The sequence below is a fragment of the Alligator mississippiensis genome, chromosome 12 (genome assembly GCF_030867095.1).
Source record: "Alligator mississippiensis isolate rAllMis1 chromosome 12, rAllMis1, whole genome shotgun sequence".
NCBI lineage: Eukaryota > Metazoa > Chordata > Crocodylia > Alligatoridae > Alligator > Alligator mississippiensis.
In genome coordinates this window covers 64093532-64107367 of record NC_081835.1, presented here as the reverse complement: position 1 = coordinate 64107367, position 13836 = coordinate 64093532, and the positions used below count along the sequence as shown (strand labels likewise).

The following is a 13836-nucleotide window of genomic DNA, read 5'->3' as shown; positions in this document are numbered from 1 at the left end:
TGTGCTCCTTCCACAGGCAGCAGCTGCCCCGACTCCAGGCTCCGTGTCATTTAGGGGCCAAGGTGTTTTGGCCTTTTTTTAAGTATTGCCTCTTGTCATTTCAGCTGGGAAATGCCACTGATTTCACTGAAACTGTGAGTGAGGCAAAGAGGCTCCATAAGCCTATTTAGAAGGGGGGGACAGGGTAAGAGTTTATAAAATACTAAATGGCAAAAAGGAAGTCCATAGGAATGGATTATTGAGTTTCAAAACAAGAGCAAGGGGTCACAACATGAAACAAGTAGGCTGTAAGTTTAAAAGTAACACAAAGAAGTTCTTGTTCACCCAGCATGGCATTAAAGGGTAGAGCTCGTTGCCACTAGATGTGCTGGAAGCTGAGAGTTTAACCAGATTCAAAAAAAGGGACTGGACACCTTGGAGGAAAGGGGCATCAGTAGCTTATTGAGCATGGGAACGAGCGGCACTGTCTCTGAATCACAGCTTCCTAGACCTCAGATGCTGGAGGCTGCAAGTGAGAGAGGAATAGCGGGGGCAAAACCCCTATTCAGGCCCAGTTCACTGTCCCTTTCAGCATCTGTTCTCTGCCCCTGTGGCACACAAGACTGGGCAAGGTGGACCTACCGTCTGACCCAGCAAATGGCAGATCTTATGTTCTTAAGCACTGTAACCCCCAAGCAGACCTGTGAGGTAGATGCATTTAATTGAAAAGATGGGAAAACGGGTGGCCAAAGAGTCACCGACTTGGACAAATCCCAATAAAGCAATCACCAGGAAATGTTAGTATGAATAGCATTACAAGCCAGCACGAGAATGTTGACATTTCAGTGGGAATTAAAAACGGGCTGACAATGCACAAAAGCATTTAAAAAGACAGGCCTCGAAGCCATCTGTTACTCTCTTTACCTGTTAATGACCTTTTTAATGCTTACGGCCACCATGGGTTTTACAAGTCCTTTCAGACTGATCCGTCTAATGACTGCTCTCGTCGCTCGGCGTGGGCAATGCCTCCGAGCAGATTTGTTCCACGTTTATTTCCAGCCAGCTTCGCCGTGCGGTTCCCGCGCAGTAGCATCACAGAAACGCTTTGGATTTTGCAACCCAAGAGATTTGTTTTTCCTTTTAAGTTTCCACTGATTATTAAAAAATATTTCAAATCATAGCTGCTTTCGCAGAACTGCTTTCTTTCCTTGGGCAAAGTCAGGTGGAAGAAGCACGTTTTGGGGATGAAAGGACTGGAAGCAAAGAGCCGAGTTCTCCCACCTTTGCCTCTGAATTGCTGTGTGACCTTGGGTAAGTCACCTCACCTCCGTGTTGTTGTTTCTCTAGCTGCATCACGGGATGTTCGGAGACTTAATTCATTTGAAAGCACGTTGAGATCCTGGCAGGGCAGGATTACGAATATAAGCAGTATTATGAACGTGGGCTCTAAAATGCTTTGACGATGTTCCTTTGAAAAATGACTGGATCTGAATAGAGACATTCAAGCTAACTGGCGCGTCATTACTTTACTGTAAGTTCCCTCAAGCCATTAGACAAATGTATTCGTCCACAGGTCATGGAATATTACAAGTGTTTTTGGCACAGCAGTCGGCGTCTGGATTTAGACCAAAGCTATGATTGCATTTCTGCGTGCTGTCCCAGAGGATGTCTACAGCACTGAGCGGTGAACGGAGGCCAAATTACCGCTGCCGTTGTTAGCGACCTTTTGGAAATATTTAATACTATAAATCATGCAGAATGGAAACGCTCAGGTGCTTGCTCACGTCCACCCGCCTGCTTACATCTCAGATGTTGGAAAACGATGCGTTTTCTCCAGGAGCCAAACCCTGCTTTCTGCAGGCGTAGACTAGTCCCGCTTCTCCGATGGGGTCAGAGAGCACGTAGACGCCGTGTCGGGAAAGGCCACGCTCCTGCGTCTGATAACGAGCACAGGAGTAACGCGGACAGACGTCAGGGCGCGTGACCCTGCTCAGCAAAAGCGTCCGAAAACGCCAGAGCAAAGCAAGAACCCACCAATTTCTCGTCAAAAGGCAGCTTATTTTTTTTTATCTAAGCACCTCAACGGTGCAAAACACTGTCCTCATCTGACTTTTATCAATGCCTGCTTGTTTCGTGGCACCGTCTACTGCGAACGTGAATTGGGAACGTCAAAGGAAAGGCTGTTAGTTGAAAAGCATCGCCGACACGATGGCACGGCGCAGACCTCCGCTTGCTTCGGCCAGCCGAGGAAACGCTGTCGCAGACTTGCAAATGAGTTGGCTCCACAATCGCAAAGTTTCCACCGCCTCCGGATCGGATGAATGCAGCCCTTTCTTGCGAGCCGAAGCACAAATACGAGTCGGATTGGGGAAAAAACAACCCAGCTCCTCGCTTAATCCTACTCGAGTCGGGTTCTTGACAGATCTCCAGCCACCGCCTTTTTATTTATTCCCTTCTTACGAGCAAAATGAATCCAGGGTGGAGACGTGCACCACGAGGGTGCCGTGGTGTTTACACAGCTGAATATGCAAATGGATTTTGCATCATCCGTGAGAAGGGATGTTGACGGGGGGTGTCCAGGAGGTGAGCCCTAATTGCGCGCTCATGACTTTGTCTTTCCATCTGTAAAATGGGTTCGGGGCACCGCCCAACCCCTCAGGAGAAAGCAGGCGAGAGTCGCTACGCTCGCCCGCCTGCCCGGCGGCTGCAGCAGTTTGGTTTCTTGGAGAAACGGTGCGTTTATGACGTCTGCGAAAGCAATGCTGTCATCTTGATGTCATCACTGTGAGGTGACAACATCTCCCTGCCATGCTATGAGGTCCCCAGGAGTGTAGTGGTGGCCAGGGTGGGGGGGCAGGCACGGCCTAGGGGCATTGTGACGCCATCAACATCCCTATGACGTCTCTCCCCCACCTTGACAGCGGGAAGGTGGGGCAGGGAGCAAGAGGGCCCCCGCAGCCAATCAGAAAGGCCGGGGGGGGGCGGGGAGTAGAATGAGTGACAGCCCGCCATTTTGTTTACAAGAGAAAGAAGCGACGGTTGCTAGGCGGCGGGCGGAACTCTCGCGAGATCCCCGCGGCTCCCGTCGGCCCCGCGGCTTCAAGATGGCGGAGGCGGCGCTGGAGCTGCTGGAGCGGGTGTCGCGGATGGAAGAGCCGCTGGAGGGGCTGCGGGCGCTGCGGGCCGCCGTGCACGCCCTGCCGCTCGCCGCCCTCCGCCAGCGCGCGCGGGACCTTCGCCTCGCCGGCCTCTTCGCCCTGCTGCGCGGCAACGAGCGGTGCGCGGGGGGGGAGGGGCGACGGCGGGGGGAGGGGTACGGCGGGGTCGGGGTCGGTATTTCCGCGCCTCACGGGCCTTTTCCCCCCCCCCTCCCCCACCCACAGGGAGCAGGTGTCCTTGTGCGTGTCCATCTTGGAGCGGTTCCTTCAGGCCCTGGACCCGCCGGACGTCATCCGCGACTTCCGGGGCGAGCTGCAGGAAGGGCTCTTCCACCCCGACGACGCCGTCAAGATCCTCACCATCTCGCAGGTAGGGAGCGCGGCGTCTTCGCCTGCCGCGGCTGCACGTGGTGAGCCGCCGTTCTGTGTGTAGATGCGTATTTGTGCGTGTGCATACAGACAGGTGCACACGCTATTTAACTCTCTACATCCCACTACCAAGCCAGGACGAAAGCACTAACGTTATAATCCGTGGCGTTGCGCACGATAACACATCTGTGCAATGCCGTGCACGGTGCCTTTCCAGCACTCGAGTACGTGATATTGCCAGTGGAGCAATAACTGTGTTATCGGAGCTACAGTAAGAGGCACAGACAAGTGGCGGAAGCAGAGTCCAGTGGCGGGTGATGTTGAGAATGGGGGCGGTTATTAAACGTTTCTTACAGGGCAGGGTGCAGAAAGTTTCCCGAGCAGAAATGGCACCCCGCTCGGTAGGAAATGATGTAACGGGTGTGCTTTCTGTTCTTCAAAACCAGGCAAAATGCTTAAAATAGTAGTCTTGGAAAAAATACAGGTAGCAAATCAACACCTCGTTCGCTGCAGGCTCTCAAGAATGTCGTCGGGTGTTAAATGCTGTCGGTTGCGTTTCGTTTTATGGATGAGCTGTGCAAACCAGTCCTTGAATTAACAGATAGACTTGGAGTCCAGCGAGCGTGTGCCGGTGTCATAACGAGGGCAGGGGAAACGGGGGGGGGGGTCGCCCCAGGTGCTGAGGTGGGGAGGGAGGGAGGAAGGGAGGGTGCTGTGTAATCAGTCGCGCGGCCCCCGGCAGTAGACTCTGCCTCTGTCCCAGGCAGGGGCCTGGCTGTGTCCCCGTGCTACTGCCGTGCACTCTTCCATTTTCCTCAACTAAAAGAGTTGCCGCTTCTCCTTGAGACTCATGCCCAGTTTAAACAGGGTGTCATTTGTTCTCAACACTGAAGCTGTTGAAATATTTGAACACGTGAAAGAACTTGGGGCACCTGTTTGTTGAAGTCTTGTTGATTCAATCAGCTAAAATAGTAATCCAGTGATGCAAAGAAATGAGCAACCTGCTGTCAGATTCCTGTCTGGTCCCAGGATACTTGGCGTGATGGTACTTACCAAGAAGAGTTACGCTGTGTTCGCTGAAGACGGGAACTGAAGGAGGTGGCTTTTGCGCACTGACAGGGGGCAAACAAAGCTGCTGAGAGTTTCCTAAACTGTCAGGAAAAACTAACACTGGTTTCTTGTGGTCTTTGTAGGCGCTAATTTGATAACACGAACTTTGAGATATAAGTGTAGTAATTGACATAGCTGACCTGCGTAATTTTCTGGCAAATGCTGCTTTTATATAGATTTAAAATTTCTACTTAAAATATTTAAATACTGGTTCAACTTTTGTGTGTAGTTTTGGAATTGATGGAAACAAACTAATACTTTATGTTCAATCGAATTCTCAGGTTGGAAGGATAGTTGAAAATTCAGATGCCGTTAGAGAAGTTGTTGGTAATCCTGAATTACTAAGGCAGATCATTTATTGCATCGGCGGGGAGAAAATATCTGTAGCTAAAGAGGTAAGCATTGTGAACCTTTTTCAATTTTTTCCCCCATTAGTTGAAGGGTTCCTTGTATTGTATACCGTATCTGTTGTGGCTAAGATGGTAGCCTAGATTATTATACTGAAGAAATGAGAGGCTGGGAGCCCTAGAGAGCAAACGTCTCAAAAGCATCTAAGGCACTTTGGCTCCAATGTGTTGAGAAAATCTTACCAGCATCCTTGTCTCTTGATAGTAGCGAACCTTTGAACTGAATTGACAGGCTTTGGTCCAGTTACAAGAGACTTGCCTATGTTAGACTCAGCAGACAGACCAGTGACTTCCGTTAACTCCCACTGTCAAAGCTTAGGTTTAGATGTATAATGTATTAACTGACTGGTAAGGGACAATTCAGCTGATGTTTTCATTGTTTTCTCTTTGTGTGTATATAATGCATATAATTGCAAGCTGCTGTTTTGTTGGGTTTTTTTGTAGGCCATCAAATCACTGTCAAGAATAGCACAGACCCAAGATGGGCTTGAGGCTTTATTTGGAAGAAGTCTGTTAGTTGACTTGAAAAATGTCATGGGAACAAGTGATATTGTACGATATAGAGTATATGAGGTAAGAAAAATATAGTTTTCTTTGGTGGAGTAGGATGTAGGTCTTAAGCGTGATTTTAATTCAACCCTGTTTGTCCTTGAAAATCCATTAGTCTATCTTTGTAGCATGCTGAGTTTTAAGATTAAGTTCTAAAAAAACAGCGAGGAGGAGGACCCACCCACCTTTTGCATTAACAGTTTTTCAGGGATGTGAGCCAGGTGGAACAAGATCACACTTGGACACCAATGTCCACTTAAGCATCTAGTAGGTGGAATAGGATCTAGCCTTTAGTGCCAAAATTAGAAGGCACCGCAGTTCTAATGAGTTGTAATTATGGGTTATGATTATGGATTTGATAGAGTGTTTGCAAGATGGAACAAGTCTATCACTTTCAACTGACTTGAAGATTTTGTGCACTTCTGGATGGCAAAAAAGATTGGGAAGGAAAAGGGATACTCTTCTCTGAAATTACAAGTGGTACTTCATGTCTCTCTTACTTTTGAAATGGGGTGGGCCATGAAAGTGCACGGTGAGACTTGCAGTCTTGTTTAGTAGATTAAATTGTACAAGATAGGATGCAAGAAGAAACCAAATGGATGAGCAGAAAATCTAAGGCATTTATGAAATAAATTGATAAGAAACGGGGATTAAGAAGTAATATTTTCAGGTAGATATTTGGAAAGTTAAATGCTTATAGGCCTATATAACTTTATAATCCTAACTCAACATGGATAAATTCTTCTAAGATTTCCTCCTTGTGTTTTGTTTAGTTAATTGTTGAGATTTCTTCAGTGTCAGCAGATTCTTTGAATTACTGTGCAAACAGTGGATTAATATCTGACCTGCTTGGTGAGCTGACTGGAGAGGATGTGCTGGTCAGGTATGTTGTCACACTATCCTGTTCTCTACTATGTACGTCCCTTGGCTGCTTTGTACCGAACCGGTCTGTAGTTTTACGTAGCTTGTGTGCACAGGTTTGACATCTTTTCTCCTCTTGGAACATAACTGTCCTCCAATGCCTTTTATACATCTCTTTGGGTACTGCTTTCAGGAAACCAGTTTATCACTTGTTTTCTGAAAACAGTGGCGAAATACTGATTTAGGTTGGGATTCCTGAGGTGTTCAGGAAATCTGCTAGCAGATTCTGATGCAGGTTGGTGGTCTCACTGGGATATGTTTAAAGTCTGTTATTAGTCAGTCTAGAATGCATGTAGTCTTGTCTGTTTTTAACATTTCTAGAAATAATTAGATCTTGGTTAACTCTGGATGTGTAGTGGCTAGGAATTGGCTTCTTCAACTAGCATTTCTCATTGCCACTTACAATCTTAAAAGAACTTAGAAAAATAAGTTTTGTTTTGTTTTTTGTTTTTTATACTGTGTTGGGAATATTTGGACACATCCTGATTGGGGTCTACTGCAATACGAGTATTCATTCAACTTGTATGGGGATCTCTAAAATGGCTGGAAGACCTAGAAAAATGTTTTTCTTATCCTTTTGAAGTTCTCTGAAAAATCTCTGGCTTCTTTAAAAAGACTCTGCAATAGGCCAAGTGAGCATTTATTTTTCTATTTGTTGTAGAACGACCTGCATTGAGATGGTGACCTCTTTGGCTTACACTCAGCATGGACGTCGGTATCTTGCCCAACAAGGGATCATTGATAAAATTTCTAATATAATCATTGGTGCAGATTCTGATCCTTTCTCAGGCTTCTACTTGCCAGGTAAATGTGTTGTTAATTATTTCTAATAAAGAATCCTCACTAATTCTCTGTTTTAGTTTGAAGGGAAATGTGTGTGTAGAAACATTGTTCAGTCTAAAACATGAATGCTCTGTGAAAAGGAAAAATGCTTCACGGGTACAGTCATGTGCTGTAGACACACAATTTAATTGTCTGTGGTCTTGCTAAACATAGCTTTAAAGGGTTCCCGCAAACTTGAAATCTAGTAAGTCAAGGCAAAGGCATGACATAGAGCAGTTTTGGGTACTGTCCTTCTGAAAGATTAAAAAAAAAATATTAGGGTATTTTATATATTAAAATGTCTTTCCTCTGTTACACCGTGGAAGTAGAATAAACTGCATTTTTTGATGTTACTTTGTCAAAGACAACTATTTTCTTTTTCTCTAATTGTTTAGATGCAACAATTGTGGTGTTTCTTCCAAGAGTAGATGTTTAAAGTATCTGGACAGAAGTAACCTCTTTTTTTGCTTTCCTTTAAGTTTTATGCCAGTCCTTTTTAATATAGGGATATTCTTGATGGTTGTGTGTGTTGTTGTTTTTTTTTTTTATTTTTTTTTTTGAGGACAAAACATTTGTGTGTCACAATTGGGAATGATGAGTCTTATTTTTCTTATCTGAGGTGAATTAAATGAATTGAGGGCATAAATAATGAAACATATCTAATTAATCTACAGGTTTTTTTGATTTAGGGGAATTATTTTAAAAACATTTTTAAGTCTAACCAATCCATGTGCCTTCTTGAAGGACAGACCAGGGTTTTAGAATGTGGGGGGAGAGATCAGGAAAAGAGAAGGGCATGTAAATGAAACTACATCCTGCTTGAATACTGAGAAGCTGTGGCTTTGATCCGATATTTTGGTATTGGCCACATCATATAAACTAAATGAAAGTGGATGGCACTTGTTTCTGCCTGTTTACTACTGTGCAGGTGTTTTTCTCATACTTTCTTGCAACTATATCGGCTTTCTTGTTAGCAGTCTCAGCAGAGCTGTCAAAATTTAAGTAGGTGATAAAAAAAATGAACTACTCTAGTACTTACAGCTCTGTCACTGAGAAACTGTAGCGCACACAGGGTATATCTAGGCTAGGGTGACATTTTTATGTATGTATGTATTTATAAGGGTAGTTGGCAATTTTTTGTGTGTTCCTTGAGAGTTGGAAGATGCCTGTACCTCTCTGTTCTGTACTCACTGCTTTTTAAAATACTGACCTATCTAATGGTGTTCTGGCACCTTTCACAACCACTGCTTGCCACATTAGAAGTGTCAGTTATAGCAGCAAATAGCTTTATTTTGATGTTGTTTGATAATGCAGTGGTGGGGAAGTTTCCTTTTATATCTCTTTCCCATTGACTTATTACGCCATGAAAGTTGACTTTCTATTTTGGTTGAATATCTTTTGTTTTGCTTTGGACAGGATTTGTTAAATTTTTTGGAAATCTGGCTATTGTGGACAGCCCTCAGCAGATCTGTGAACGGTACCCTGTGTTTGTGGAAAAAGTCTTTGAAATGGCAGAAGGTCATGACCCAACCATGATTGGAGTAGCTGTGGACACGCTTGGAATCCTAGGATCAAATATGGAAGGAAAACAGGTTTTGCAGAAAACTAGTTTGTATCATTTTTTTTCCTATATTCTAATAAAACTAAGGGGAGCTCTTTGAAGAGAGACATTTAACATTTAAAGTTGGGAAAGGAATCTTAAAACATATATCTGCTTACCTAAATTTTACAACTGAAGTTTTTTGTTTGTTTTAACTGCTGCAAAGCATGAGCATAAGTTATTGCTTACTACCTCTCTTTAATTCTGATAGTAGTTGCATTCTGATCAAAGAGAAGGGCTACAGACTATCAAGAGGAGTTTAATTATACATGGCATTATTAGTCCTGATCAGACACAGTATCAGATTACGTTTTGTGCTGTAAGCTAGAATTCCTGGTGTCTCGAATGTGCTTACATTAGTAGAACTTTAAGTAACACTTATTTTAGTTTCTACTGACCAGTGTGGTGCAAGTCCATGATGACACTGTAGTTGTAGATCGCTTTCCTTCCTTCTGCTGACATTAGAATTTAAAAGTGAGGAAAAGACTTGATCCTGGTTTTAGAAATCATATGTTTTTCTTCAGAATAAGATTAGATGATAGGCTGAAGTCTTATAGAATTGGAAAAAAAATGGAGAACTTCTCACTGCTGATCAGATATATTTCAGTTTAGTAACGGAAGTTGACACCTGGCAGCTATCTACTTTGCTGGCTTTTTAAAATGAGATAAAGGAGTTCTCATTCCAAGTAGAAAAATGCAACTATGCTATTTTTTCGTTTGTCTCCTTCCTTTTTGGTAGCCTTGAGAGAGTCCAGGACACCAAGAATTTGATGTAATTTCAGAACCATTTAAGGCATTTAGTACATCAAGAAACCTCCCTTTCCCCAACAGTGCATTCTTCAGTACTCATGTAGTGTAATAGTAACAGTTGGACAGAGTACAAAAGTTGTCAGTCCTGTCACTTGAAGTGAAACCTCTTTTAACACTTTATTTTTTTTCCCCTCCAAGAGAGTCGGTTCCAAGATCTGCTGAACAGAATTGGGCACCACGCAAGGAATGCTCCAACAGAGCTAAGACTTCGGTGCTTGGATGCCATATCTTCTCTTCTTTACTTGCCAGTAAGTTTTATTTACAGTGTAGAAGATTATTACTATATGTCTTGTAGAGGTTAAGTCAAGTTTCCTAATGGTTCAGTGGTTGTAATGATCCCTGATGAAACACTTATTGAACACATGCTGATTTTTACTGGTGGGGAAGTATGTAACCTTCTGGTTTTGATGCATGAAAGTGAAATATGAGTACTTGGTAAATGCTAGGTAATAGTAATTCATTGGTCACCAGTCTCTCTCTGTCTCTTTGTAGCCAGACCAGCAGACAGAAGACCTCCTAAGAATGACTGAATCCTGGTTTGTCTCCTTATCAAGCCAGCCTTTGGAGCTCTTCAGGGGCATCAGCACTCAGCCGTTTCCTGATCTCCACTGTGGGGCTTTAAGAGTATTTACTGTGAGTTTGTTTTCTGTTGGGTTTTTTTTTTTCCCCTCCTTGAATGAGGCTAGAAGTTGTAACTTCCATTCCAGGTCATAACCTCTTGTCCTGATGACTGAATTTAAAATGATTAATTTTAGCATTCCTTCTGTATATCCATCTAGAAGCTATAACAAGTGTTGAGGGATCTCTAGTTCGTCTTCTGTGCATGAACCTTGCACAACAGATGAAAACCCAAATAGCATTGAAACTGGAAACCAAATGAGTCTGCTCTGTTGTCTTTGTTTTCTTATGAACTAAACAGGGAATTGAATTACCACCTTTCCTCCTGCCAGCATGTCACAGTAGTAGTTCTTCATAATTCACTTGAAATCAAAGGGGGAAAAAAACACTACTCTGGACTGTGTCCAGTGTAAGAAGTTCTCTTGGTTTCAGTGGCATCCAGTGTCTTCTAGTTGTATGCTTCCTGTTGCCTGGAATGCTTATCTGATTACACTTGCATGCTCAACCCTGCTGTAGCTTACCCACTGGCTTACTGTCTCAGCATTTTAAAGTGATTTATTGTTTTTCTTTTGATTAGGCCATTGCAAGCCAGCCGTGGGCCCAGAAATTGATGCTTGAAAGTCCAGGATTCATAGAATACATCGTAGACCGATCTGTGGAACCTGACAAGCCTTCAAAGGATGCCAAATATGAACTGGTTAAGGCCCTTGTCAATTCTAAGACAATTGCTGAAATCTTTGGAAACCAGTATTTCCTAAGGCTTAAGGCTTACCTGCGTGAAGGTCCTTACTATGTTAAGGCTGTATCTACCACTGCTGTGGAAGGAGCAGAATAGTATCACTCACTCCTCATTTTTCCTTTCTGGCAATCCCCATAGTACTGGAGCAGTGCTTAGTACAAAGTGACTCCAGTTCAGGGGATTTGACCTCCATGAAAGGAACTCAAGTATCTGACACTGTTGGAAATGACAGGGTCAGGAGAGTAACTCTCAACCATAGGGCACAGTGTAACTTTCTTAAGGGTATCATGGTGTATACATAAGTCCACCTTCTGTATGGGTGCATATTATATTGTTTAAAAATAACACTGACTGAGATGAGCATTTTGTCAGTAGCTGATTATATTTTATTTTGCAGAAGTTATTGGTATATGTTTAGACTGAGAGTTCCTGGTTTTGAGGCTCTCATCATGTTTTCTCGTAAAATCAAAGAAAAAGCAGATTCTGTAACATCAAATGCTGAAGTTTAGGGAATATCTTTCTTTTTTTTCTTCTCTCTCACGTGGTACACCAGTAGAAAATCCTGTCCTAACTGACCACGTCATTAAAGATTAAATTTTATTAAAACAAAATAGATAAATCCTGGGAGTTCTCATACTAACATGAGATGGCACGTAAAAGACTCCTTATTTTCAGTTTCCTTCGCTGGTCATGCATCTCACATGAATGGATGATGCTAAATATTGTTTACATTTGTACGGTCAGAGTGAATGTAAAAAATCTCGAACTTTTTTGCAAATACTCACCTTTGATAAAGCAAGTACAGAAACAAATGGGATATGTTGACTTCGCTGTTAGATGCTATTTCTTGCTGGCAGCTTGGATTACTTGTTGAAGAGATGATATGAATATGCTCTTCAGTCAGTCTGTCTACTTCAGAACCAAATTTTTAACTAGTTCTCACTTTTTTTTTTTTATATAGATATTTTTTTATTTAAAACAACTATATGCAATAAGGCATCAAGGCTTAGTGTGTAAAGGCATAAACTGAACCAGGGAGGAAAACTTCTAGAACAGCTTGTGTGTAGTATGTGGGTGTATGTCCTCTTCTGAAGATAAGCTGTTGTGGGGATGAGGTCCCAGGCTAGCTAAACCATTGGTTAGTTAGTTTGGTAATGCTGGTGTCAGTCCACAGATCAAGTTTACTTAATATTTGTGTTCTGCCGTAATTTAAACCATCAGTTTACTTTTGCTAAGGGCGTAAAATACCATTTATTGCATAATTTAAAAAAATGGGGTTAAGGGAACACTAAGGTTACCTCGTAATGTTGTAATAATACATTGGGTTAGACGCACATTATGGCAGTGGCTTGCTCATTTGCCCATCCTGCCAAGCCATGGTGAATGAGTGAATCGCCTTAATTGCACTGCAGCACCCCTCTGGCTGTGTGTGGGTTTTAGGCAGGAGGAGAAATAACATCCCTGTCTTTGATGCAAGACTTGTCATAAATGGGACAAGACAGACAAAGGCTCAGGGTGCCCAGAGGTTTAGGGGGTGGAGAGGGAAAGCGATTTAATTCATTCTCTCAATGTAGAGTAACTTGTTAAGCAACTTCTACTTATGCACATGAACTGGAATTATTATGGATATCGGCCCTTATCCTGTGGTTAGAACCGTCTGTCAGAAAGCCTTATATAAATAATTACATCTGTGGTACCTGATACTGGACAGTGTAATATTTTAGTGTCTCTCTCCCTTGTCAGGAAAAAGGGCAAACCTGTTTGTTGCATTAAGGGAAACCATCACCAGAAACGTTGTAAATCCTGCATGTGGAAACCATTTAAAAAAAAAAGTTTTTAAGCTATGTTGAAAGTAGTTAAAAATACCTGCTTTTCCTTGGACTGACTAGTCTCCATGTTATGGGTTTAGTTAGATTTTGTGTACTGGTAACCATTGTATGAGCCCTGTATTGAAATTTCAGTAAAAGTAAACTAGTATATAAACTTTTTTACAAGTTGCAAGTCTCTTCCTTGTGTGCTTTGAAGTGTCACTTCACATTAGCCAGTGTTTGGGGGCGTGTTCTGGAAGATGCACATGGAGAATTATTCTTTAGGCTGTGCTGTTTCTCCCTCGAGCACTGTTCCGGGTTCCTTCTCTGGAAGAGGAAGTCACTTGTAGGTTTTTGATGACCTATGTTTCTCTACCAGTCAGAAATAAATTCTCTCTCAGCTTCAGCCAGTAATATCGCCTTCCCAGTTTCAGAAACTCAGCAGCTTCAGACTCCCTTCCGTGACAGGAGCCATGCTTTCAGCCCTAGGCTATTTCCATCTTCAGACGATCTTGGTGGCTTGACCTTTAACTTGTATCTGGCACTTACTGACCTTATGGGGAAGTGATACTGAAAAAAGGTATGAAAGGAAGAGCTTGGCTTTCCAGAATACACCTGCTTGCAAGCAAGCAGGTGTGTGTCCCCTTGGTGAAAGGGTTTGCTGCCAACTCCATTGTTCCTCTGAACAGTGCCTGAGCCTGAGCTCCCCTCGTGTGCTGTTGGTATGAGCCTGAAAGTTGTCAGAAACTGGAGACTGCACTGCAGACATCTTGCTCTTTGCTCCCTTTGTTAAAAATGTTTTTGCTCTTAGGTAATGTGCGCTGTTAATCATGTACAGCTGGTTGAGAAGGGGCCCTAATTTATTTTCTGGATGATAATAAATTACAAAAGCTGAACACAGATGTGCCAGTATGGCTGCTGAATGTGTTGCTGCCTCTCCACTTGG

General features: G+C 43.1%; 1 protein-coding gene across 1 annotated transcript; it reads left to right on the top strand.

Moving 5' to 3' along the window:
- Nucleotides 1-3061: 3061 nt before the first annotated feature.
- PSMD5 (proteasome 26S subunit, non-ATPase 5) lies at nt 3062-13070 on the top strand. The gene is made up of 10 exons (XM_006265748.4): nt 3062-3256; nt 3363-3507; nt 4898-5011; nt 5468-5596; nt 6346-6455; nt 7155-7297; nt 8732-8923; nt 9864-9973; nt 10218-10358; nt 10921-13070. The coding sequence occupies exons 1-10, from the start codon at nt 3084-3086 to the stop codon at nt 11176-11178; spliced, it is 1515 nt and encodes a 504-aa protein (XP_006265810.2). The 5' UTR covers nt 3062-3083; the 3' UTR covers nt 11179-13070.
- The last annotated feature ends 766 nt before the right edge of the window (nt 13071-13836 follow it).

Bases quoted from the DNA above. Each gene is read 5' to 3' on its own strand.
- PSMD5 (XM_006265748.4), top strand. From the start codon at position 3,084: ATGGCGGAGGCGGCGCTGGAGCTGCTGGAGCGGGTGTCGCGGATGGAA. The intron at 3,257-3,362 runs GTGCGCGGGGGG...CCCCACCCACAG, and splicing joins CTGCTGCGCGGCAACGAGCG to GGAGCAGGTGTCCTTGTGCG. The intron at 10,359-10,920 runs GTGAGTTTGTTT...TCTTTTGATTAG, and splicing joins GGGCTTTAAGAGTATTTACT to GCCATTGCAAGCCAGCCGTG.